The sequence below is a fragment of the Callorhinchus milii genome, unplaced genomic scaffold, assembly GCF_018977255.1.
Source record: "Callorhinchus milii isolate IMCB2004 unplaced genomic scaffold, IMCB_Cmil_1.0 Scaffold9, whole genome shotgun sequence".
Classification (NCBI taxonomy): Eukaryota; Metazoa; Chordata; class Chondrichthyes; order Chimaeriformes; family Callorhinchidae; genus Callorhinchus; species Callorhinchus milii.
The window spans coordinates 23,724,218-23,749,998 of NW_024704750.1; the positions used below are offsets into that span (position 1 = coordinate 23,724,218).

The window sequence follows — 25,781 nt, forward strand, 5'->3', positions numbered from 1 at the left end:
CCCCACCCAACACACACACACTGCCCCACCCACACACACACACACTGCCCCACCCACACACACACACTGCCCACCCACACACACACACACTGCCCACCCACACACACACACGCTGCCCCACCCACACACACACACTGCCCCACCCACACACACACACACTGCCCCACCCAAACACACACACACACTGCCCCACCCACACACACACTGCCTTACCCAAACACACACACTGCCCCACCCAAACACACACACACACTGCCCCACCCACACACACACTGCCCCACCCAAACAAAAACACTGCCCACCCACACACACACACTGCCCCACCCACACACACACTGCCCACCCAAACACACACACGCACACTGCCCCACACATTCACTGCCCCACCCACACACACACACAGCCCCACCCTAACACGCACACACTGCCCCACCCAAACACGCACACTCACTGCCCCACCCAAACACACACACACATCCATTGCCCCACCCAAACACACACACACACACACTGCCTCCACCAAACACACACTCCACTGCCCCAACCACACACACTCACATACACAGCCCCCCACACACACGCACTGCCCCACACCACACACCAGCCACACACAGCCCCCCACACACACTCACTGCCCCCCACACACACTCACTGCCCCACCCAAACACACCCCACCCCCCACACACTCACTGCCCCACCCAAACACACACGCACTGCCCCACCCAAACACACACACACACAGCCCCCACACACACTCACTGCCCCACCCAAACACACACTCACTGCCCCACCCAAACACACACCACTGCCCCACCCAAACACACACGCACTGCCCCACCCAAACACACACACACACAGCCCCCACACACACCACGCCCCCCAAACACACACGCACTGCCCCACCCAAACACACACACACACAGCCCCCACACACACTCACTGCCCCCCCACCCACACACACACTCCACTGCCCCACCCAAACACACACACGCACAGCCCCCACACATTCACTGCCCCACCCAAACACACACACACTGCCCCACCCAAACACACCACACACCGCACTGCCCCACCCAAACACACACACATCACTGCCCCACCAAACACACACACACACTGCCCCCCTCCCATGCACACACACTCACTGCCCACCCAAACACACACACTCACTGCCCCACCCAAACACACACACACACACAGCCCCACACACACTCACTGCCCCACCCACACACACTCACTGCCCCACCCAAACACACACTCACTGCCCCACCCAAACACACACACACCACACAGCCCCCACACACACGCACTGCCCCACCCAAACCACACACACACACACAGCCCCCACACACACACACTGCCCCACCCAAACACACACACACACACAGCCCCCACACACACGCACTGCCCCACCCAAACACACACACACACACAGCCCCCACACACACGCACTGCCCCACCCAAACACACACACACACACAGCCCCCACACACACGCACTGCCCCACCCAAACACACACACACACACAGCCCCACACACACGCACTGCCCCACCCAAACACACACACCCCACCACACACACAGCACCACACACACCACTGCCCCCCCAAACACACACGCACTGCCCCACCCAAACACACACACACACACAGCCCCCCCACACACGCACTGCCCCACCCAAACACACACACACACACACACAGCCCCCACACACACGCACTGCCCCACCCAAACACACACACACACAGCCCCCACACACACTCACTGCCCCACCAAACACACACACACACACACACACACAGCCCCCACACACACGCACTGCCCCACCCAAACACACATGCACTGCCCCACCCACACACACACACACACACAGCCCCCCCACACACGCACTGCCCAAACACACACACACACACACACACTGCCCCAGTGGCTCTAATTTTAAGATGATGTCCCCCCGCACCATGTTCTGGATCCCCTCCACCAGAGGAAATAGTGTCCCTGCGTCTTACCCATCAAATCAACCCTATTATTTTAAAAACCTGACTCAGATCACCCCTCAACCTTCTGAACTCGAGGGATTGTCATAACATACTCACAACTTTCAAAAGGGAGTCGGATAAGGACTCGAAGAGGAAAAGTTTGCAAGAATATGGAGCAGGAACAGGGGGCACTGATCGGGAAGCTCTCCCAAAGAGCCGGATGGCCTCCTTTGCTGTAGTATTCCATGATTATATCGTGGAGGCAAACAGGAACAGTCTGTGATTCCCCCCTACACGTGAACGTTAAGAATCCTGTGGTACGATTTGAAGAGAGAAGCGAGTTTCTCTCGCCCAGTGAGATGGAGTCACAGAGGTTTACAGCGCAGAGGGAGGCCATTCGGCCCACTGAGTCTGGCTCATCGGACCACTGTCCTGGCCGACAATCCTCCAGATAAAATTGGTCGTTCACTTCATGGCTGTTTGTGGGAACGTGTCTGTGAGCAGAAGCTGTTGCGCTTTGCTTACAAATACATAGTCACTACGCTTTACCATAAACCCTGTGAAGCCCTTAGATGTGAAAGGCGCTGTATCAAATGCATTGGGTATTTTAATGTGATGTGAAAAGTGCTCTAGAAATTATTGGCGATGGATTATTTCTCCAAAGACAGTGAATTCTGCAGCAACAAAGTTCAAGATCCTGGTCCTCACATTCAAAGCCCTCCATGGCCTCGCTCCCCCCCTACCTCTACGCCCTCCTAAGCCCCCACCATCCTACTCGCTCCCTCCGCTCAGCGGGCTCCGGCCTGCTTCACGTCCCCCGGCCTCGCCCGCCCACCATCGGCAGTCGGGCCTTCTGCCACTCTGCCCCCACCCTCTGGAACGCCATCCCGCAGTCCCTCTGCCTCGCCCCCTCCCTTGCCTTCTTCAAGCCCCATCTCAAGACCTTCCTCTTCAACTGAGCCTTTGATCACCCCCCCTGCCCTCCACCCTCCCCGGCTTGGGTCCGTAACACTGTCTGTCCAGACGCCTTGGGACGTCCTCCCGACGTGAAAGGCCGCCGTGTTGTGGTGGTGGTGGTTGTTCCAGCAGGACAATGTACCAAAGTGCTTTACAGGGACTCTTTGGAAGCCATAGCAAGGTGAGACATGGGGTAGGAGGCAACTGACTGAAGGGGTTGGGGAAAGTGACCGCAGGGAGGGAGTGTGCAAGGTGGAGGGCTGTGGTTCGAACTGCTCTAACATCCTCTCACTTTCTGTGGGGAGAGCTCCGCGCTGCCTGGCTCCCAGCAACACGGTTTGATGCTCATTTTGAGGTCACAAAACAAGACTGTTGAGGTGGGAGGACGTGATTGCTGAGCCCTCACTTCTAAAGGCCCAAAGATGTGTGAAGTGGTGGCAGGTGAACGTGTGGGAGTGGAAATACACAGCGGCGAGAGAAAAGAGAATTCTGTCAATAATAAAAAATAATAATTTGATATCACGTCCTTGAGATGTCTCAAGTGCTTCACTTGGTTGCACTGTAAAATCAATTGACTGTGTATTTTGTGGGTGAAATGTGAATTCTTAATGGGAGAAACTTATATGCGATACATATATACTAATCGTTGCATTACGGGATTGATTACTCATCGGCCTTCCCAACTCTTCCCTTCACAAGCTGCAGATCATCAAAACTCTCACGCACCAGACTCCGTGACCCCATCACCCCCACCCTCGCCCGACTCCACCGGCTCTCCATCCCCCAGAGGATCGAGTTCAAGATCCTCGTCCTCACCTTTAAGGCCACCCATGGCCTCGCCCCCTCCTCCCTCTCTGACCTGCTGACTCCCTACCAACCCGCCCGCTCCCTCCGTTCATTGGGCTCCGGCTGCTCCATGTCTCCCGCCCGACCCGCCCTACCATCGATGGCCGGGCTTTCAGCCTCTCTGCCCCTACGCTCTGGAACTCCATCCCATGGTCCTTTCGCCTCACTTCCTCACTTGCCTCCCTCACGGCCGGTCTCAAGACCCTCCTCTTTGATCGTGGCTTTGGTCTCCCTCCCACCTCTCTGCCTTCCCTCACCCCTACACCCCCCCTCCCCCATGCTCGGGCCCTGACATCTGACTGTTCAGCGCTTTGGGATGTCCTCCTGACGTGAAAGACGCTCTATAAATGTAATTTTGTTGTTGTTGTTGTTGATGCAGCGCCTCATCATGTCTTCAAGATGTCTCAAAGCGCTTTGCAGGATACGCTGTAAAGTGTAGTGACTGTGATCTAACTCAATCCAAATCGAGGCTGTGTTTGTAGCTTCTTTATTTGTCCCCGGCTCCGCCGTTCACAAGATCAACTCGTTCAAAACTCTGCCGCTCGCATGCTGACCCCGGACCAAATTCCGTCCCCACATCTCACCGGTTCTCACTCCCTCAACCCCTCCACCTTGCTCACCCTCCCTCCTCTCTCCCCTCTTTCAAGCCCCGCCTGGAAACTTTCCTGTTCGACCGTGCTTAGGGCCCACTCCCTCCAGCTCGGAGCCAGGCTCCGCCACTGTTAAGCGCTCTGAAATACTGCCCTGCGTGGAGGGCGCTATATAAGTGCAAGTAGTTGTTGTTGTTGTCATCAGTAGTAGTTCTTCTCATCTCCTCCGACATTCTTCTGCATCAGTTTCCTTTGTGTTTTCCATCCTCCATGAACTTGGTTGTTTATTCCAATTATAACCCCCATTGACCAGCCCTCTGTTTCGCTAATCTTTTCTCCGAACCATACTCTTCTGCCTCATTTCGAAGCATTGTGTGTTTTTTTCTTCGTTTGCTTTGCATTTCTGTTCTTTCTTTGCAGTTGTGGTTTTTAATCAGTTTCCTCCGCATCTTAATCTGTCCCTTAAATCGTTTTGACATTAAACTTCCGTACCGGTGATCTCTCACTTGTCTCTGTTGGCGTGTTGCTGAATGTCTAAAAAATCTTCACCTTCCTTTTCATTTTCTTTGGTTTCTCTGCTTTCTTCGACATTTTCTGCATGTTTAGGGCTGTTCTCTTCCCCCACCGCGATGCTCTGTGGGTATCTCGGGGTTGCTGCTGTGAGCTGCATTCCCCCCCCCCCACAGCCCTTTGTAAATGTCCTATATTTTACATTCACAAACTGTACTCCATTGCCACCGATTTCCGGTGCTCTGTCGCTCGCAAAAATCTCCTGTGGTTTGTGCCACGACACTGATAGCGGCCAATGATTTAGTTGGTCAACATGCGATGAAGGAGATAAGGATAGTAACAACGATATTTGCATTAGATGCAGCACCTTATCACGTCCTCGAGACGTCTCAAAGAGCTTCACAGGATACACTGTAAAGCGTAGTGACTGTGTGTGTCGCTCTGGGACCCTATCCTGCGTGAGGGGGCACTACATAAATTCAGATTGTTGTCGTATGTTTTATGGGTGAATCGGGTGAGGTGGTGGTGACAAATACAGCCCAATAGGTTCTGTGCTCTCTCTCCCTCTGTCTGTATCCCCAGTCGAGGCCTCAGTGAGGTGGTAAAGGCCACCACCGCCAACACCAAAGCAACAACAACTTGCATTTACATAGCACCCCTCAGGCAGGATAGCATCACACAGCGCTCACCAGCTGCCCACATCCTCACACAATGAACATTAAGTGCTGGAACATCTGGACTGCAACAGCAACAACAACAACATGACATTTACACGGGCGCCTTTCACGTCAGGAGGACGTCCGAAGGCGCTGGACACTCAATGTTTTGGACCCGAGCTGGGGGTCGGGGTTGGGGAGTGGGGAGGGCGGGGTGGTGGGGTCGGGGTGGGGGAGTGGGGAGGGCGGGTGGTGGGGTCGGGGTGGGGGAGTGGGGAGGGCGGGGTGGTGGGGGTCAGGGTGGTGGGGTCGGGGTGGGGGAGTGGGAGGGCGGGTGGTGGGGGTCGGGGTGGGGAGGGCGGGGTGGTGGGGTCGGGGTGGTGGGGTTGGGGTGGGGGAGTGGGGAGGGCGGGGTCGTGGGGTGGGGGGGAAGCAGGGAGATCGAAAGCACGGGCAAAGAGGAAGGTCTTGAAATGGGGCTTGAAGGTGGCGAGGGAGGGGGGGCGAGGTGGAGGGACTGCGGGATGGAGTTCCAGAGGGTGGGGGCAGAGTGGCGGAAGGCCCACCCGCCGATAGTGGGGCGGGCGAGGGCGGGGATATGAAGCAGCCCGAGCGGAGGGAGCGAGCAGGATGGTAGGGGGTTAGGAGGTCGCAGAGGTAGGGGGCAGCGAGGCCATGGAAGGCTTTGACTACCCACTGAACCTGTGAACCAGTAAGGCTGGCAGACGGCTTGCGTCTCTCACCTGTGCTTCCTGTTGCTATCAGGTATCTTGTGGTCGGAAGCCGTTGTCTGAGAGGAGGCACGGTCCTCACCTCAATGACATAGGTCTGTCTTAACCCTTTCCGAGCCCCGTCTGCTCCCAGCCCTCACATTAGCGCAGAGATCCAGAAGGTTACTGACTGACCCAGAATCAATCCGGATGTTTAAGGGGGAGACAGATCACTGGGCAACAACAAGAGTAAAAAAAAAACAACTAGAGAGAGACAGGCGGCGGAAGCAGGAAAGTGTTGTTTGTTTCGAGAAAGAATGAGATAGATTTCTGCTAGAAAATAATATCTGGAGAGACGGGGTACAGTCTGGGACACGACATGGCAAGGATGGTGGAAGGCAAACTAGATGGACCTTGGACTTCTTTTTCCCGGCAAATCCTTCATGTTCCTATTTGATCCGGAGCCTATACCATCTCAATATCTCAAAGCGTTTTCTGGGCAACCGCTGCCAAGTGCAGTGAACTGCGTATTTGTAAGCAAACGCGGCAGCCATTTGGCTCCCAGCAAAGCCCACGATCACAAGGTGAATGCCCATTTCATCTGTTGGCCAAGTGGAAAGTGGAATTTCGACTCTGACTACAATGACGAGCGATAATTTGCATCACTTGGAAGGAGGGAGTCTGCTTATCGAAGGCAGCTTCTCCTTTGAGCTCATTTCTGAGGGGCTTCCCTATCATCAGGGAAAACCCCACCACCAGTCCCAGGTTAACGTCAGTGGGGAATTTGATCAGCAGAACAAGAGCAAGGGACAGTCCGAGCATGACGCATTGCTATTATCTTGACAAAATGTCTCAGGGACACACGTTATGTGATGTGGTTGCGATTATAGGAACATGAGATAGTGAGGTTGATCATTAAACAACGCTGGAAATAATCTAAATATTACAATGTATTAATAATGATACCAATGATCATGTGGACACTCAATCCACGACTGATTGTGGGATGCTGCTGTGCGCAATTGGATGCCGCCTTTCACCCACAAAACACGCAGTCACTACATTTTACAGTATATGCTGATAAGGCGCTATATCAGAAGCGCTTTGAGACGGCTCCAAGATGTGATAAGAACAAAAAGAAAATTAAGCGTGTACAGCGCCTTTCACATCGGGAGGACGTCCCGAGGCGCTGGACAATCAATGTTTCAGACCTGAGCTGAGGGGGTGATCGGGGAGGGTGGAGCGCAGGAGGGTGATCGAAGGCAACGGAGGGGGCGAGACGGAGGGACCTTGAGATGGAGTTCCAGAGGGTGAGGGCAGAGTGGCAGAAGGTTCGCCCGCCAATGGTGGGGCAGGTGAGGCGGGGGACGTGAAGCAGGCTGGAGCCCGCTGAGCAGAGGGAGCGAGCAGGATGGTAGGGGGTTAGGAGGTCCAGATGTACGGGGGAGCAAGATCATGGAGGGCTTTGAAGGTGAGGACCAGGATCTTGAACTGTACCCTCTGTGTGATGGAAAGCCAGTGGAGTCGGGCGAGGATGGGGGTGATAGGGTCACGGAGCCCGGGGCGGGAGAGGACACGGGCTGCAGAGTTCTGGATGATTTGCAGCCATGGGAGAGAGGAGTTGGGGGGGCCGACAAGCAGGGAGTTTGCGTAGTCAAACCTCGATGTAATGAATGCCGTGTACAGGGTGGAAGGCAGAGAGATAGAATTGGGTGTTATCCACATTCATGTGGAAATTGAACCCATGTCTGCAGATGATGTCACCAAGAGGGAGCATATATAAGGTGCTATATCAGATGTGAGGATTATTATTATGATTAATATTATAATTATCCCTCATCTGTGTAAAGAAACGTTAGGTGGTGTCTATCCTGGAATTATCTTTCCCATCCCTGACCCTGTGTGCTCTCATTTGGCTGTTCTTGGTGGCTCTCAAAGTATTATTTTGGGCTTAGTTTCTCAAATGCAATCAGCAACATACGTTCTTATCAATCGTATACATCTCCATAAGGTTAACTCTGACTCATCTCTATTTAAAGCTGCTGAGTCTGTACCTCATTGGGTGGGTTTGCTGTATCACAGTGGCCAGAACTGAACACAGTGGGCTCATCACTGCATAGCTCAGTGGTTAGAGCCTTTGCCTCGCAAGCAAGAGGACTTGGGTTGGATTACCGGCATGGCCAGATGTAAGACAAGTTTTCTCACCCTACACGCTTCCCGCTTGCCTCTCAGTAAGTAGTACGTCAAATGGCGGATCGCTTTTCTGGGGCTATTAAACCCTTCAAAAAGCATAATAATAATTTGGTCACTCAACCCACGGCTGTTTGTGGGACGGACGCTGCTGTGCGCAATTGGCTGCCGCAATTTTGCCCACGAAACATACAGTCAATTCACTTTACGGTCTATTCTGTGAAGCGCTGTGAGTCGTCTTGAAGACGTGATGAGGCGCTATGTCAAATGCAAGGATTATTATTATTATTACTACTATCATCGCAGAACTATTCAGTTGGAACATGTCCTCGAGGTCTGAACTCAACTGATTAGGCAATACACATGAGTGCGCCCATAACAACTGTTGGAATGAGGGGCAGAGAAATGAAAGCTTCTAAATTGATGATGAATTTAAGAATTTTTCCACTATTCCTACCCGAGCTTAACCGCGAACCGACCGATACGAACTTAAGTTCTACCACCCAGCCTCGAGGGTTTGACCTATTAGTTTCAGTTTGCGAGTAAGCCTCAGTTCAGGCGGTTTGCTTTGCTTCTCCTGTGCAGACTCGCACCCCCCCCACCCGCCCCACAGGAAGTAAACCAAGGGATGTAAGTTTACGTGGAAATTCAACTCCACCCCACTTTCCCTTTTGTTTCATATTAACGTTCACTTTAGAGTCAGACAGTACACGTGGTTACGTCCTCCACCACATCCCCCCTCGACCCTCTCTGTAAATTCTGGACCGACAGCAGCTGCAGAGAGGAAGCATTTCGTGGAGACGGTAAGACTGATTCTTTCTCGGCGATTTTCTTTCTTGCCAGTCAAACCCACGCTTGCCGGATGTAAAATGATCTACTAGTGACTGTCCTCCTTGGTGGGGGCATAATTGGGGGTCTCCTTGGAGCTGAACTGGCTCCAAGGTGACGTGTGGTGGTGTCTCGGTCGTCCAGTTCCTGAGCCAGGCGGGTTTGTAGTACTCCAGGGCACTCACTGCTGATGACAGCGCAGCCCGGCCTGACTCATTGGCAGGACCTGGAAGGGCCGACTAGCCACTGGGAGCAGTCAATCCTCCCTCTCAGCTCCTGTTAACCCTGCAAGCCAAAGCCCTAATGGGTGGGGTGGTCCTAGTTGGACAAGCAGCAGGAGAGCTTGCCAGATAGCACTGTCAGTGGCAAGCTATGTGGTTTGAACTGGTTAGATTCCAGCAGTTACCCCAAGCCTTGGCTCTTGCCAACCTGTGCCTAATACTTTCTGGAATTGGGTAAGAAGGATGTCTCCCTCTAGGGAGAGAGCGCGCATTCCATTCCAGAGCTTCTATCGCTGGGATTTCCACGTGTAGTTGGGATGCAAGGAACTTTGTTTGGTTTGGATGCACTTTCAGCAACGGTGCTCGGTTTCCGCAGGTATCAGACACTCAACTGACCCAAAAAAATTCTTAGTGTTTTATGGAGAGGCAGCCATGGACAGCAACAACTTGAATTTACGTCACACCCTTCATGGAGAGTTATGGTTTGGAGCACTTTACAGAGGTGGCACAAAGAGCAAAGACAGTGGGGAAGGAGAGAAGTCCTCTCTCCCTGGAGGGACGCATTCTGTTCACTCCCATCACGATCCCCATCCTCGCCCGACTCTACTGGCTTCCCATCACTCAGAGGATACAGTTCAAGGTCGTGGTCCTCACCTTCAAAGCCCTCCATGGCCTTGCTCCCCCGTACATCTGTGACCTCCTAACCCCCCTTCCTTCCTGCTCGCTCCCTCTGCTCAGCGGGCTCCGGCCTGCTTCATGTCACCCGCCGCGCTCGCCCCACCATTGGCGGGCGGGCCTTCTGTCACTCTGCCCCCACCCTCTGGAGCTCCATCCTGCAGCCCCTTCATCTCACCCCCTCCCTCGCCACCTTCAAGCCCCATCTCAAGACCCTCCTCTTCGACCGTGCCTTCGATCACCCTCCTGCCCCTATCCTCCCCGCCCTCCACCCCTCCTGCTCCCAACCCCCAGCCGGGGTTCTGATCCCTGACTGACTGTTGAGCTCCTTGGGACTGAATGTGAAAGGCGCCGTGTAAATATTATGCGTTGCTGCTGTTGTTGTTTACCTAATTCTGGAAAGTATGAGGAGCAGATTAGCGAGAGCCAAGCCTTGGGTGGGGGGGGGGGGGTGATGGTCGCAGTCGTAGTAGCAGTTGCAGACTCAGTACAAGTCCCTGGAGTGCAGTGGTTAGAGGGCTCGCTTCGCAAGAGAGAGGACCCGGGTTCGAGTCCCGGGCCGGGGCCGAAACTTTAGGCAAATTTCCTTACTCCACATGCCTCCACACAGCGACTAGGAACCCGCTTGTTGGTTGATTGCTTTCTGGGGGTAATGGTTTGTGCAAGTGAGGTTAGCAAGTGGTCTGACTTCGGAGATAATTCCTTGACACTAGGTTACACTGTTTTGCTACCAAAAGATGTGGTTGTCGTGCGGGCAGCAGCTTCTACTCTGTAAGCAAATTCACGCACCACATTGTGCGAACCGCCATCTTCAGGTACGAAAGGAAACCGTGAATTATTTACATCGAAGGCAGACAGAGAGGACGAGGCCAACGACTGGGGAAGGGAACCTCAGATGTTGTGGGGGCGCAGTGGCTGAACGGCTCAGCTGCCGATGGTGGGGGCAGGCAGGGAGGAGGGTCAGGGGTGGGGTGGTCCAGGATAGAGTGAATGCACTCGGCTTTGGAAGCGATTGTGAGTGAGGTTGAGCTGCTGGGAGGCAGTGGCGCCTGGCAAGGTCAAGGTGGAACAGGACAGCCATTCTGCCCCCTCTCTCTGGAACTTCCTCCCACCTTCTCTAGCTCCCTCTCTCCCCAGCTCTCTCCCTCCCTCTCTCACTTACTCCCTAACTAGGCTCTCGCCCTCCCTCGCTCCCTCCCTTTAAAACCCACCTTATCTATTCCACTGCCACGGGTGGAATAATGAGTGTTTAGAGTGATGTGTTGGGGGCAGGGCTTGATTGACCAATACGGCAGCTGAGCCACGACCTGGTGAGAGTCAGCGCGGAGAGTGACGGGAGGCAGGGCGGGGTGGGGGGGGGAGCGGGAGGTGAGCCCTCAGCCATATCTCCAGGACGCCAGCCCGGTTAAGAGACAGCTGAGAGAGCGGGAGCCACGTCCAGCAGCCCACAGAGCTTACCTTTAGTGACGCCAAAGACACACCATGAGCCAGGCGGGGACCAGGAATTGGTGCCCTCTCTGGATGCTTCAAAAATAATAATAATAATAATAATACAGCTAATATGCCCTGAACCTCTGGAACTCTCTCCCTCAATTCCTCCGCCTTGCCCCCCCTCCCTCCCTCCCTCCCTCAACTCCGGCCTAAAGACCTCCCTTTTTGATGGTGCTTACAGTCATCTCCCCCCACCCCCCCCACCCCCCACCTCCCTCTCTCTTCCTCCCTCCCACCTGTCTCGGGGTTAGACTCCACCTCTGTCAAGCTCTCCGGGGCGCCAACCGCCCCACACCCCCACCCCCACCCCACCCCCCGTGTGAAGGGCACCGCGCAAACCCAAATGATGTTGTTTTTGTGGTGGCATTCGGTTCAGCGCCTTATCACATCTTCTAGACGCCTCGAAGCCCTTCGCAGGATTACACCGCAAAGCGAATCGACTGTGCGTTTGCGGGCGAAACAGAATCGCTAAAAAAGGGCATTAAACGCGCGAAATGCGGAAATCAACGTCTCCGAAACCTCAGGCCCTTTTTCGCACGTCCTCTCTATGCGTCTGCGAAGGTAAACCCTCGCTCTCAAACAACCAGTCTGGTCGGTACCTGTCTGCAAAGGTCCAGGACAAGAGCGAATGCCCTTGTCTGTCCCCGGCCACGGTTCGATACCTACGCTTAGCTACGATCAGGCAGTTGAGACGTTTGCAACCAGGAAGTCCTGCAAGAAAGTCTTTTGAAAGGTTTTGTTGTATACTTTTTGTGCGTAGCTCATAGGGCCCCAAAACGAAACGTGGTGAGGATCATAACCTCTTAATCCCTTATCTGGCTCCATTGCTCGTTGAAGAGGCGTGTGCTATAAAGAGAGATGGAGGGGGGAGATAGAAAGAGTGAGACACAGATGGAGCGATAGAGAGAGAAAGGGAGATAGATAGATAGATAGATAGATAGATAGATAGATAGATAGATAGATAGATAGATAGATAGATAGATAGATAGATAGATAGATAGATAGATAGATAGATAGATAGATAGATAGATAGATAGATAGATAGATAGATAGATAGAGAGATAGATTGATTGATTGATAGAGAGATAGATTGATTGATAGAGAGATAGATTGATTGATAGAGAGATAGATTGATTGATAGAGAGATAGATAGATAGATAGATAGATAGATAGATAGATAGATAGATAGATAGATAGATAGATAGATAGATAGAGAGATAGAGTGATAGAGAGAGTGATAGAGAGAGTGATAGAGAGAGTGATAGATAGATAGCGAGAGAGAGAGATAGATAGATAGATAGATAGAGAGAGTGATAGAGAGAGTGATAGAGAGAGTGATAGAGAGAGTGATAGAGAGAGTGATAGAGAGAGTGATAGATAGATAGCGAGAGAGAGATATAGATAGATAGATAGATAGATAGATAGATAGATAGATAGATAGATAGATAGATAGATAGATAGATAGATAGATAGATAGATAGATAGATAGAGAGGGACAGACAGACAGAGGGATAGAGAGATAGAGAGAGATGATAGACAGACAGACAGACAGACAGAGATTGATTGATTGATTGATTGATTGATTGATTGATTGATTGATTGATTGATTGATTGAGAGAAAGATAGCGAGAGAGAAAGAGAGACAGACAGATACGCACAAAAATATCCAGCCATAAAGGGTAGTAGTGTGAGTGTGAGTGAGACATTGACACAGGAAACATGAGTGGGAGGCTGAAGCAAAGCAGACAGCTGAGTGAGAACCTTTGGCTGGGTGTGAATGCAGTGAGATATTGTGGTCGTGTCTCTCAATGTCTGAGATAATTGCGAGGCTTGATTCGCAAGAGAAAAGAGTAGCAGGCCAGGAATTGTCAGCCGTGGAACTGACAGCTTGCCGTGCATTTGCAAAGGGTTCAATGTTTTTCTGTAACCGCGTTCCCTACGGCTAACTGGCAAATGTGATTTCGTTGTTGTTGTTGTTGTTGTTGTTGATGGATGAGAGAGAGAGAGAGAGAGAGAGAGAGCGAGGTCACGTGCAGCTTCCATATGGCTCTGTAGAAGCCCCAAACTCACACTTACGTTATCGACAGGTGATTTTTCGAGCGCAAGACCCTGCTGAGCGAACTGCAGTTGCAATTTGATTTAAAGGGCAAGAAAAGGCGGCACATTGTGGCCGGACACAGAGAGAGAAAGAGAGAGAGAAAGAGTGACAGATAGACCGACCGACGGAGAAACACAGAGAGACGAAGAGAGAGACAGAGAGAGAGAGAAAGATGTAGAGAGAGAGAGAGAGAGAAACACAGAGAGAACGAGAGAGAGAGAGAGAGAGAGATACGCGAGGAACGAACTTATCTCAGGCAGGAGAAATTGTGATCATTTTTATACAGCTCTGTACAGTTCTTCTAACGTTTGCTTTGATATTCTATACTCGTCACGGAACGGGTGAAGACTCATGTGGAGTATAAACACCGGCACAGACTGGGTGAGTCGAGTGGCCTGTTTCCGTGCTGTATATGGTCTCTGTAAATCCTTGACCAGCTCTAGTTATTTCCCCTGTGGCAAATTTACAAGTTTAGATGTATTGTTACCCAGAGATCATACACCCGAACTCCTCTGCACATTTATTGTCATTGTTTGCCATCAGATGTTATCAATGTCCTGCAGCTCAGTGGTTAGAGTCCTCGCCTCGCAAGCGAGAGACCTAGGTTTGGTCGGCAGGTCAGGGCGAAACCTTGTGCAAGGTTCCTTAATTCACACGCCTGATGATAATCCCGCAAGAAAAAAAACTAATAAATTAGTCACTTCAATCCACGGCTGTTTGTGGGGACGCTGCTGTGCGCAATTGGCTGCCGCGTTTCGCCCACAAACTATACAGTCAATTCACTTTACAGTGTATTCGGTGAAGCGCTTTGAGACGTCGAGAAGGCGTGATAAGGCGCTGTATCAAATGCAAGGATTATTATTATTATTACTATTATTATATTACACTATTTGAACATCTCAGAGTGTTTCACTGCCGGTTTGCCGAGAATCGTCTGACAGAAGAAACGTTTCTTTTAAACTAGCTATCACATTGATGCTGTGTCAAAAATATCTTAAACAACGCCCAAATAATTAATATAACTTTCAGTTGTTTGGTTCGAACATTCTTGAGCGTGGTGATGTTTCCGCGTGGGTGTGTGTGTGTGTGTGCGTGTAAGAAGATACCAGGCTTACAATAAAAAGTGTAGTGACTGTGTATTTTTAGGCACGCCGAGGCAGTCAATGTGTGCCTTCCACAAAAGAGAGTGACTGGTTAGGAGGATTGATGGCCAGGGTGAAACTCCTTTATTCGTTCCAATAGCATTGGAGGACTTTTAGCATCCGACTGAACAGGCACAGACAGGAGCTCAGTGTAACATCTGACAACCCCACAGCACTGCATTGGAGCGTCAGCCTAAACCCTGAGCTCAAGTCCTGATAGCGGGGCTTGAACCCGCAATCCTCTGACCAAGAGGGCGTGGGTGTAACAAGCGCATTACATTCCAGCTATTTAGAACTATCTTAATTTGCGTGTACTAAAACACAGGAGCTGCCAGAAGTCTGTCTGCCTTCATACTCCGGGAGTGTTCGTGGGTAGCTGGAATGCTTAGAACTCTGTTTGGTTTGGCTACTCATAAGAAGGCGATGCGATTCTGCAGATGTCAGACACGCTGGCGAACCCCCAAAACAATCTGCTTAAAAGTGACTGACTGTACTGAACGGGCGCAGACAGATTGTAATCTGTCGCCTGCAAAAAACACGCAGTCACCACACACTCGCTGTGTCAAACACAAGGATTATTATTAATACTGTAATAATAAGTTTGTGTTAACGCTGATCTGTTCGGGTCCCCACCCTCAAGCTGTTCGGTGCCTTGATCGGGAGCTCAGCTTGAAATTTCAACCAGTCCGAGCTCGCGAGAGCATTTTCTCTTAGCGCAGAATTTGTCCAAAATTCTTGAATTCCATCTTAATTTGGAAGCCGGTTTCCAATCGAGATCCGCAGAAAACCCCAGGTCCAAATCGACTAAGAATGAGCCTTGGAATTTGATCACGTGGGTAGGACGCCCCAAAGCACTTTGGGGACGCACTGTAAAGTGTAGTGACTGTGGGCTTTCGAGGGGCAAATGCGGCAGCCGATTGCGCTCAGCGACAAACAGTCCCCCAAACAGCTGTGAAGTCAATGACTCATTTTGTTTGGGGGCAATGTTGCCCTGGACGCTGGGAGAGAAACCCTTTCTCGTGTTCAAACAGCAACGTAGGATCTTCGACGTCCAGGTTGACGGACACTGTTGGGACCTCGATTTAATGTCTCATCTGAAGGGCAGCAGCACCTCCGGCAATGCAGGCCTCGCCCAGCGCCACATCGGACCGTCAGCTCAGAAGTTACCAGTCCCGAAGTGGGCCGCGGTCAAAGAGGAGGGTCTTGAGGCAGGTCCTGAAGGAGGCAAGGGAGGGGGCGAGGCGGAGGGACTGTGGGGTGGGGTTCCAGAGGCTGGAGGCCCAGCCGCCGATGATGGTTGGGGCGGGGGGGCCGGGTTTAGGAGGTCACACAGAGGGAGTGGGGAGGAGCAAGAATCGGGGAGGGCTTTGAAGGTGAGGACCAGGATCTTGAACTGTCATGTTAGCAGCTGGTGTAAGAGAAGGACAACTCTGATTCCAAACTGCCGAGGGCAGCTCCTCTGCGCTCGCTCACATGTGGTGGCTCTTCACACCAGGTGGAGGAGGACCAGGGCTAATGGTGAACAATGTTGAACACTAACGCCCCCTTGTGGGTGGTGTGGGAGAAAAGTATCTTTGGGGAGAGAGAAGATGGAGTAAAACCTAATAGCTGGGGACCTACAATGGGTAGGTTGATCAGGTACAGATTGTGTCTAATCCTGGAGTCCAGTAGCTCAGTGGTTAGAGCACTCGCCTCACAAGCGAGAGGACCTGGGTTCGATTCCCGGGTCAGGGTGAAACCGTAGGCAAGTTTCCTTACGCCACACGGCTCTGATAACTTAGCAGCAAATAGGAACCCGGTTGTAAGTAAACAGCCAATTATTTTTTTAAAGAATTATTTGGTCACTTCAACGGCCGTTTGTGGGGACGCTGCTGTGCGCAATCGGCTGTCGTGTTTCGCCCACACAACGTACAGTCAATTCACTTTACAGTCTATTCTGATAAGGCGCTATATCAGATGCAAGGATTATTATTATTACTATTCAAGCTACACATAGTAAGTGGTGCACTTTTATTCAAATCGCTGTTCAGCCCACCCCCCCCCCCCATGCACACACCCACCCCCACACACCCACACACACCCACATACACGCGTGCTCTCACCTCACCCAAAAAAAACACAGCAAATTGATTTTTTTTTTAGTGGTACAACAATCTTACAAATACCAAAACACTAACCGACTTGCCCAAAGCTATTCTTTTTCTTGCTCAGTGGAAAACCTACGCTTAAATGAGCACGGACCTGCCCAGTCTGGCAAGGCTCCTTGCAACATCCTACGCCGCAGTGTGTTTGTTGCAAACTGGCCCCAAAACTTGTGATATCTTGCCCGAAACCTCAAATTGCACATCGATGGTGCACGTATACCATGTCTTCAGGAACCTCATGTCGCTGCGAACACAGCTGTTCACAGAGCTCCAGAGATACAAAATTCCCCCACTCAGACCATTTTTTTTCAATCTTCAAAAATATTTTGGGAAAATTCTTAAATCCACTGTGTGTGTGTGTCAGCCTGGCTGTGTTGTTAACGCTCTCACCTCTGGCTCACAGAGCTACCTGATCCCCCTTCCTACCCCTCTCCTCTCTGCCTTGTACACCTCCTGATCCCAACCACCAGCTCAGGTGCAGATGATGATGTTGTTGTTACTATCCAACTACATGGATGAGATAGAACATGTTGGGTGGGACGACAGTTGAACGAGATCCAGAGGTGTCGGTTATTTGGAGCTCACTATGTCAAAACAGTGTATAAAGAAAACAGGAAGCTGGGCTAGATTGCTAAACTGTTGACGTTAGCTGCCCAGATATTATTCTCAGGCTGTACAGTCTGCACTTTGAATACTGCACAAAGTGCGGGTCAAAGCCTAGCGGATATGCAGAGGGGAACAACGACGATGTTCCCCGATCTTAGAGGAATGAGGTATGAGCTACGGTCAGACAAGCTGGGGCTCTGCAGTCTAGAGAGAAGATGGGACACAGATGGGACCTCATAGAGCTGTGGAGACCTGCAGCACAGTTAGAGCGCTCGCCTCTCAAGCGAGAGGACCCGGGTTCGATTCCCAGGCAGGACGAAACCTTGGGCAAGTTTCCTTACTCCACAGGCCAGTTGTAGGTCGATTGGCAGATCGCTTTTTGGGCAGTAATAATTCCTTTGAAAATATATTTAGAAAAAATAATAATTTGGTCACTCAACTCAATCCACGAGTGTTTGTGGGAATTGACTGCTGTGTTTCGTCCACAAAATATACAGTCAATTCACTTGACAGTTTATTCTGTGAAGCGCTTTGATTTGTCTCGAAGACGTGATAATGCGCTGTATCAAATACAAGAATTATTATTACAAAATTCTACATGGGATTGAATATGAAGATTATATATCTCTGTCTAGAGGAATAGAGTAATGAAATACAGAAGTGACATGTAATTTATATAAAACCTTAGTCAAACCACATTTTCCAGTTCGTGTAAGATTTGCTTGCTATATTACAGGGAGGATAGTTTAGAAATGGAAAGGTAAGGCGTCATATCGAAAGCAAGAATTATTATTATTATTCTATAACTCTGTCTGTCCAGTGCCCTGGGACGTCCTCCTGACGTGAAAGGCACTTTACAAATGTAACTTTGTTGTCGTTATTGTTGAATTGACTGTATATTTTGTGGATGAAACGCGGCAGCCAATTACGCACAGCAGCGTCCCACAAACAGATGGGACGTTTCCGCTTGTTTTTGAGTCCAGACCGAGTGGGTCTAAATATAAGCTACAACAATAACTTATACAGCGCCTTCCACGGCAGCGTCTCAGAGCGCTTAAAATGGCGGAGCCTGTCTCCGAGCTGGTGGGGTGGGGAGGGAGGTGGCGGTAAGCGCGGTTGAAGAGGAAGGTTTTTCAGGCGGGACTTGAAAGAGGAGAGTGGGGGGGGGGGGGGGGCAAGGCGGAGAGATTGAGGGAGAGCGTTTCAGAGTTTTGGAGCGTAGGGGCTGATGTTGGGATGGGGGCTGTGAGGGACGGGCAGGAGGCCGGTGCCAGTCGAGCGGAGGCGACGGGTGGTGGAGTGAGGAGGTGCCAGGCAGTGAAGCTATCTCAGATACAAGCACAGATCTAACAGTAGAGCTTAGGAGAAACTTCTTCACGCAGAGGATGGTGAGAACATAGAACTCGCTGCCCCGAAGCAAAAGCATCAATGTAATTAAAAGGAAAATTGATGCTTTCATAGTCAGCTTGGCTCAATCAGTCAGCAACACTCTGGCTCCTGAGTCAGAAGGTTGTGGGTTCAAGCCCCAGGCAGGGACTTTGAACTCAGACTCTAGTCAAACCCTCCAGTGCATCACTGGGGGAGCGTTCCATTATCAGAGATGCCATCCTTTGGATGAGACATTAAACCCTCCTGATTCTCATTGCCTAATATTAACACACATTACATTACATTTTGCTTCACGGTGAATTGTGTGGTGACTGTGTTCTGTGACTTTTGGGGGAAAATATTGCGGCCAATTTATACATGGCACACACAGCCTCACAGCAATTGAAAATGTGTCTGTGTGGAATCATTGGCCAGGGGGTGGGAAGAAATATCTCTTTTTGAATCGTGCCTTGGGATCTTTAGCGTTGACCTGAACAGGTAGATGGGACCTCAGTTTGTCTCATCTGAAGGATAGCACTTTGGACAATGTGCTCCCTCCAACACTGTACTGCAGTGTCAGTTTAGATTGAGTTCAAGTTCTCAAACCCACACCCTTCTGACCCAGAACTGAGGGAAACTGACGATTGGCCATACTGGAAACCATCAACAGATGGGCTCTTCCAAGCCTTGGCTCCTAGCCAGCCCGTGTGCCTAATACTCTCCAGAATTAGGTAAGCAAGATGCTTCTCTCCAGAAAAAGGGCATACATTTACTCCCCTTCACTCTCTGGCACCTACCTACCTCTCCGACCTCCTCACTCCCTCCGCTCAACAGACACCGGCCTCCTGCCCGTCCCTCGCAGCCCCCGCCCTATCATCAGCCACTACTCCCCGAAACTCTGGAATGCTCTCCCTCAATCTCTCGAGTGGGGCAGGTTTGGCATGAAAGAGGGCAGAGGGAAGTAGGAGGGCGGCTGAAGGCCTTGGTCAAAAAGGAGGGTCTTGAGTCGTGCCTTGAAGGTGGCAAGAGAGGGAGTGAGGGGAACGGATTGTGGGATGGAGTTCCAACGATTGGGGCCAGAGGCGGAAAGCCCGGCCGCCGATGGTAGTGGGGGGTCGGGTGGGAGACCTGGAGCCTGCTGAGCGGAGGGAGCGGACAGGTTGATAGGGAGTCAGCAGGTCAGAGATGTAGGAGGGGGCAAGGCCATGGAGGCCTTGAAAGTGAGGACGGGGATTTTGAACTCTGTCCTCTGGGGGATGGGGAGCCAGTGGAGTCGGGCGAGGGTGGGGGTGATGGGGTCGCGGAGCCTGGTGCGGGAGAGGACACGAGCTGCAGAGTTCTGGATGATCTGCAGCTTGTGAAGGGAAGTTTTGGGGAGGCCGACAAGCAGGGAGTGTCTGTAGTCGAGCCTCGAGGTGACAAATGCGTGTATGAGGGTTTCAGCGGCCTGAGGGGTGAGGCAGTGGCGGAGTTGGGTGATGTTGTGGAGGTGGGGAATGGCAGAGCGGGTCATAGCACGGATATGGGGGAGAAAGGACAGTTGAGGGTCGAACAAGACGCCCAGGTTCCTAACTGGCTCAGTGAGGTGGAGTGTGCAACTGTGGATGCTGATGCTGCCAATCAGGGGGGCCTCGGTCTTGCTGACATTTAGCTGTAGAAAGTTGGCTCTCACCATGACTTGATGTCAGACAAACAGTCTGTCAGGATGTCAGTGGTCCTGGAGTCGAGGGTGGAGGCAGAGAGAGAGTTGGGTGTCATTCGCATACATGTGGAAGTTGACCCAATGTTTGCGGATGACGTCACCAAGAGGGAGCATGTAGAGGTTGGAGAGGAGGGGACCGAGGATAGAGCCCCGAGGAACACCACACAAGACCACACGCGCAGGGACTGGAAGAGAAACCGTTGGCGGAGACAGATTGGAGGTGGTGTGAGAGATAAGACCTGGAGCATTCAAGGACAGAACCTTGAATGTTGAGGAGAGGCAGTGGAGGAGGATGGAATATTCCACAGTATGGAAGGCAGCAGAAAGGTCGAGGAGGACGAGGAGGCAGAGGGAGCCCTGGTCACAGATGGACAAAATGTTGTTTCTCACCATGACCAGAACAGTTTCCGTGCTGTGAGGGGATCGTGAAGGGAGTGGTAGGAGAGGAACGAGTGAAACTGGGAAACAACACCTCTTTCAAGGATCTTCAAAAGAAAAGGGAGGTTGGAGATGGGCTGGTAGTTGGAAGGCAGAGATGGATCCAGGGAAGATTTTTTCAGGATGGGGGATGATCGTAGCTGTTTTTAGGGGGATGGGAGGGATTGATGGTATCCGAAAGTGGAGGGGTGAGGAGGTGGAGCTGGGAGGTAAGGAGGAGGGTGGGGATGGGGGTCAAGGGAGCAGGTGGTGTGTTTCACGCTGGACATGGTGATGATGAGAGAGGAGGGGAAGACAAGGCTCGAAAATATGGAGGGAGGGATGGGCAGGGGTCAGAGTGCGGGAGGGGTGACGGGGAGGGAGTGGCGGTTGGGAGGGTGGAGGCAGCTGAACGGGACCCCTTGATTTCGGACTCGAAGAAATCCAGCATCTCCTCAGGAGAGAATGGGCGAGGGATGGGAGGGAGGAATGGAGGAGCCGGCTGATGGTTTGGTGGCGGTCGCTATATGAGTGCAAGTTGTCATTGTACATTCCATTCCAGACAAAGGGAAATTTCCATGTGTGGACGGTGTACGTATAGGGGACTATCGGTCTGGTTTGGATGCTCCGAAGCATGGTTTTTGTGTGTGTCAGACACCCTGGTGACGATAGAGAAAATCGCAGGAATTATTTCTGTATTTCCTCTATTACAGAATCTCCTTCCTCATATGGGCTCCCAGAGCTGAACACAATACTCCACAAGCCCAGGCCTCTATTTGACTCCTGCTGCCTTCCTTGCTGTTACATTCTACAACATCCGTGAGAAATATAATAATAACGATCCTCACATTTAACGTAGCGCCTTATCACATCGTTGAGACGTCTCAAAGAGCCGCACAGAATACACTGTCAAGTGAATTGACGGTATATTTTGTGGGCGAAGTGCGGCAGCCAATTGCGCACAGCAGCGTCCCGCAAACAGCCGTGGGTTGAGTGACTAAATTATTATGATTATTTTTTGGAAGGGATTATTACCTCTGTAAAAAGCGATCCGCAAATCAGCTAACAACCAGGTACCTACTTACCCGCTAGGTAAACAGAGGCTTGTGGAGTAAGGAAATGTTGCCCTGCCTAGGAATCGAACCCAAGTCCTCTCTCCACAGCCCGACTAGTCCAGGCCGGGGGGAGCTATCATTCACACTTATAAAGGACTAACGGTTACAGAGTTAGCATTGTATAACAACAACAACTTGCTTGTATTTATACAGCGTCCTCACACGGGGTAATATCTCGGAGCGCTTGACAGTGGTGGAGTCTGACCCCGAGCCAGGGGGAGAGGCAGGGGGGAGGTGACCGTAAGCATGACCAAAAAGGAAGGTCTTTAGGCAGGATTTTATGGTGGGGAGAGAGGGTGCGAGGCGGCGGGATTAAGGGAGCGAGTTCCATAGCGTTGGGGCGTAATGGCTGAAGGCACGGCCACCGATGGTGAAAGGGAGGGGACTAAGGAGCCAGCCGAGCGGAGGCAGCAGGTGGTGGAGTTGGGGGTAAGCAGGTCGGAGAGGTAGGGAGGTGCCAGGGCATGAAGTGATTTGAAAACGAGTCAGAGGATCTTGAAATCGATCCGTTCGATGATTGGGAGCCAGTGGAGCCTGGCGAGGACTGGGGTGATGGGGGGCAATTGTAAAATGGATATTGCAAACCACACATAAAAAACATTTATTGGTGAACACAAAATGACGTGGCATTAACCAGCTCTTAATGCTGTGTGTATCCAATCCCCCGGATCCCTGATCTCTGTCTGCGTTGCTTAAGAACATAAGAATTTGCTAGTTCCCCATCCTGGCTTGACATGTCGAAAATATTATTTTCTAGCAGAAATCTATCTAATTTGTTCTCTGTGACCTCCTAACCCCTACCAACGTGTCCGCTCCCTCTGCTCAGCGGGCTCCGGCCTGCTTCACGTCCCTCGCCCGGCCCGCCCCACCATTGGCAGGAGCCTCTCTGCCCCCACCCTCTAGAACTCCATCCCGCAGTCCCTCCATCTCGCCCCCTCCCTCGCCTCCTTCAAGACCCCCGTCTCAAGACCCTCGTCTTCAGACGTGCTTTCGGTCACCCTCCTACCCCTACCCTCCACCGCCCTCCACCCCTCCTGATCCCAACCACCAGTTCGGGTGCAGATCCCTGACTGTCCAGCGCCTGGGGACGTTCTCCTGACGTGAAAGGGGCCGTGTAAATGTAACATGCTGTTGCTTTGGGAGCCTGGACCACACGTTTACCATTCGCTCAGTGAAGTCGTGTCTCCACGGATTTGTTCTGAACTACTTCCCATAGTCCAATTCTTCCTTTCAGATGAGTGGAACACTGGAAACACTCCGCAAATGAACATGAGTTGTAATTTCACCAATGAGACTGGGAACACCCCATTGGTCACCATCTACTGCACGGTTCTGATCATCGGCGTCCCAGCAAACTTTCTGACTTTGTTTCTTACCATGATGCAAATCAAGAAGAAGAACGTGATGGCTGTCTACCTCTTCACCTTGTCTGTGTCAGACTTGTTGTACATGGCCACCATCCCTCAGTGGATCCGTTACGTGATGAACAATCATAAGTGGCAGGATTCCGAATTAGCCTGTAAGATAACGGGCTTCATTTTCTTCAACAACCTCTACGTCAGCATCCTCATCCTCTGCTGTATCTCGGTTGACCGGTACGTAGCGGTGGTTTACTCTCTGGAGTCACGGGGCCAGCGACGGCAGAAGAAAGCCTGGGCCATCTGTATCATCACCTGGCTGCTTGTCGTGATATCCCACATTCCTGTCTTCACCCTGAAAGAAGACAACGACAAAGGATCGTGCTTCGAAACCTTTCCGATGACCAATATGGTGGCCCGCTTAAGTTGTGCCCGGTTCTGTATTGGTTTTTTCATTCCCCTGATCACGCTCATTGCCACAAACATTAAGATGTTCCTGATTGTCAAGGCAAGCGGGAGTTTGACTGATAGACAGAAAAGCAAAGTGAGGTTTCTGACTATTTCTGTCATAGCCATCTTCTTGTTCTGTTTTGCCCCGTACCATTGCCTTCTCCTGGGTAGAGCTGCCGTTTCCTTCCTCAGCTATGAAGTGAGTTGCGCCTTCGAGAAAAAGATCCATTTCTTGTCCACGGTCTTTATCTGCCTGTGCACCGTAAACAGCGCCATCAACCCCATCCTCTATGTCTTTACCAGTGAAAACTGCAGACACGACCTACGCAGAGGGTTGAGATGTTTGAGGAACCCGTCTAACCATAGCAGCAGGTCCGAGACCATCACCCTGCGCAGATCCCAGAATTAAACCTCACCTGGTGATTTCTCCCCTGGGCGTAAAGTGATAGCGACCACTACGACAGCAGTGACACCCTCAGTGACTACAGTTCTATACCACAATATTTTGCACAGCACCTTGCAAGGTGGCTCACAGAGATTGCGGTGGCCAGGGGTTAGGGGGCGGGAGGTGAGGATTTCACTGCGGAGGTCATGAAACAGGCCAGAGTTTGCAGAGTGAAGGTAATGGGTGGTGGAGGTGGACACCAGAAGATAGCAGAAGTAGGATGGAGAAAGGCTGGAGGTGCATTTCGAGGCAAGGATGAGGATCTTAAAGTCAATTTAGTGGGTGCAGTAGGTCAGTGGCGCAGGGTGGAGAAGGGGAGGACTATTGGTTTGTGGAACCTCGTGTGAGAGAGATTGTGGGCTGAGGAGTTCTGGCTGTACTGGAGATTGTCTAGGGAGTAGTCGGGGAGGCCAGTGAGCAGGGGGTTGAAAAAATCTAGTCTGGAGGTACTGAAGGCATGGAAGAGGGTTTGAACTGCGCTGAGGTGAGGCAGGAATGGAGATGGGCGATGCTGTGGAGGTGCAGGAAAGCAGGCTTGATAAAGAACAGGAGACTCAGACGAGAGCCATTCTGCCCTCACTCTCTCCGGAACTACCTCACAGTCCCTCCGACTCGCTCCCTCATTCCCTCCCTCCCCTCGTTCAAGGCCCATCTAAAAAAAAAGCGTCCCTCTTCGAAAGCTGAGTCCGGTTGTGAAAGGTGCTGTGTAAATGTGAATTGTGTTGTGCTGTATTCGGCGCTGTATCGTGCCGTGATTGTAGGAATTCAGGTGAAAACCTTCTCAGGGAATCCGTCCTCTTGTGTTTGTCAGCCTGGCTGAGCTCAGGTGAATGTAGCTATGGAGAAATCATTGAATGGTACAGAGTATGTCACAGAAGGTAATGGCTGTACACTCAATCGCGCTGTCCCCCTCAACGGCCTGGTTTGAGTCCTACTTAACCAACCGCCATCATTTTGACTACGCAATGTTTCTTCCTCCCTCTCCCATCCCTCCCTGGCCAACTGCAGATACCCCGAGTCTCCATCCTCAGGCCCCTTCTTTTGTTTATTTACTTGCTATGTGGATGAAACACAAATCTACTTCTCCTCCAGCTGCAAGTCCAGGTTCTCTGACGTTCTGTTTAATAGGGCCCAGTGTGAAGGACGCTATATAAATGTGATTTGTTGTTGCTGCACTTGTCTATAGAGCACTGAACCTTGAGCCATGTAGAAATTTGTATCTGAAATTAAAAACTGCTGCATAAAACTTCATTTGCAATGTCCTTTTGTAGTTTTATATCAAAT

General features: G+C 51.5%; 1 protein-coding gene across 2 annotated transcripts; it reads left to right on the plus strand.

Moving 5' to 3' along the window:
- The first annotated feature begins 9,213 nt into the window (after positions 1-9,213).
- LOC103187382 (probable G-protein coupled receptor 132) lies at positions 9,214-25,732 on the plus strand. 2 transcript variants are annotated; one of them, XM_007906844.2, is made up of 2 exons: positions 9,214-9,240; positions 23,479-25,732. In XM_007906844.2, the coding sequence occupies exon 2, from the start codon at positions 23,508-23,510 to the stop codon at positions 24,459-24,461; it is 954 nt and encodes a 317-aa protein (XP_007905035.1). In that variant the 5' UTR covers positions 9,214-9,240; positions 23,479-23,507; the 3' UTR covers positions 24,462-25,732. The 2 variants fall into 2 exon arrangements, with proteins under 2 accessions (XP_007905035.1, XP_007905034.1); XM_007906843.2 differs by lacking the exon at positions 9,214-9,240 and adding an exon at positions 21,882-21,948.
- Positions 25,733-25,781: the final 49 nt, after the last annotated feature.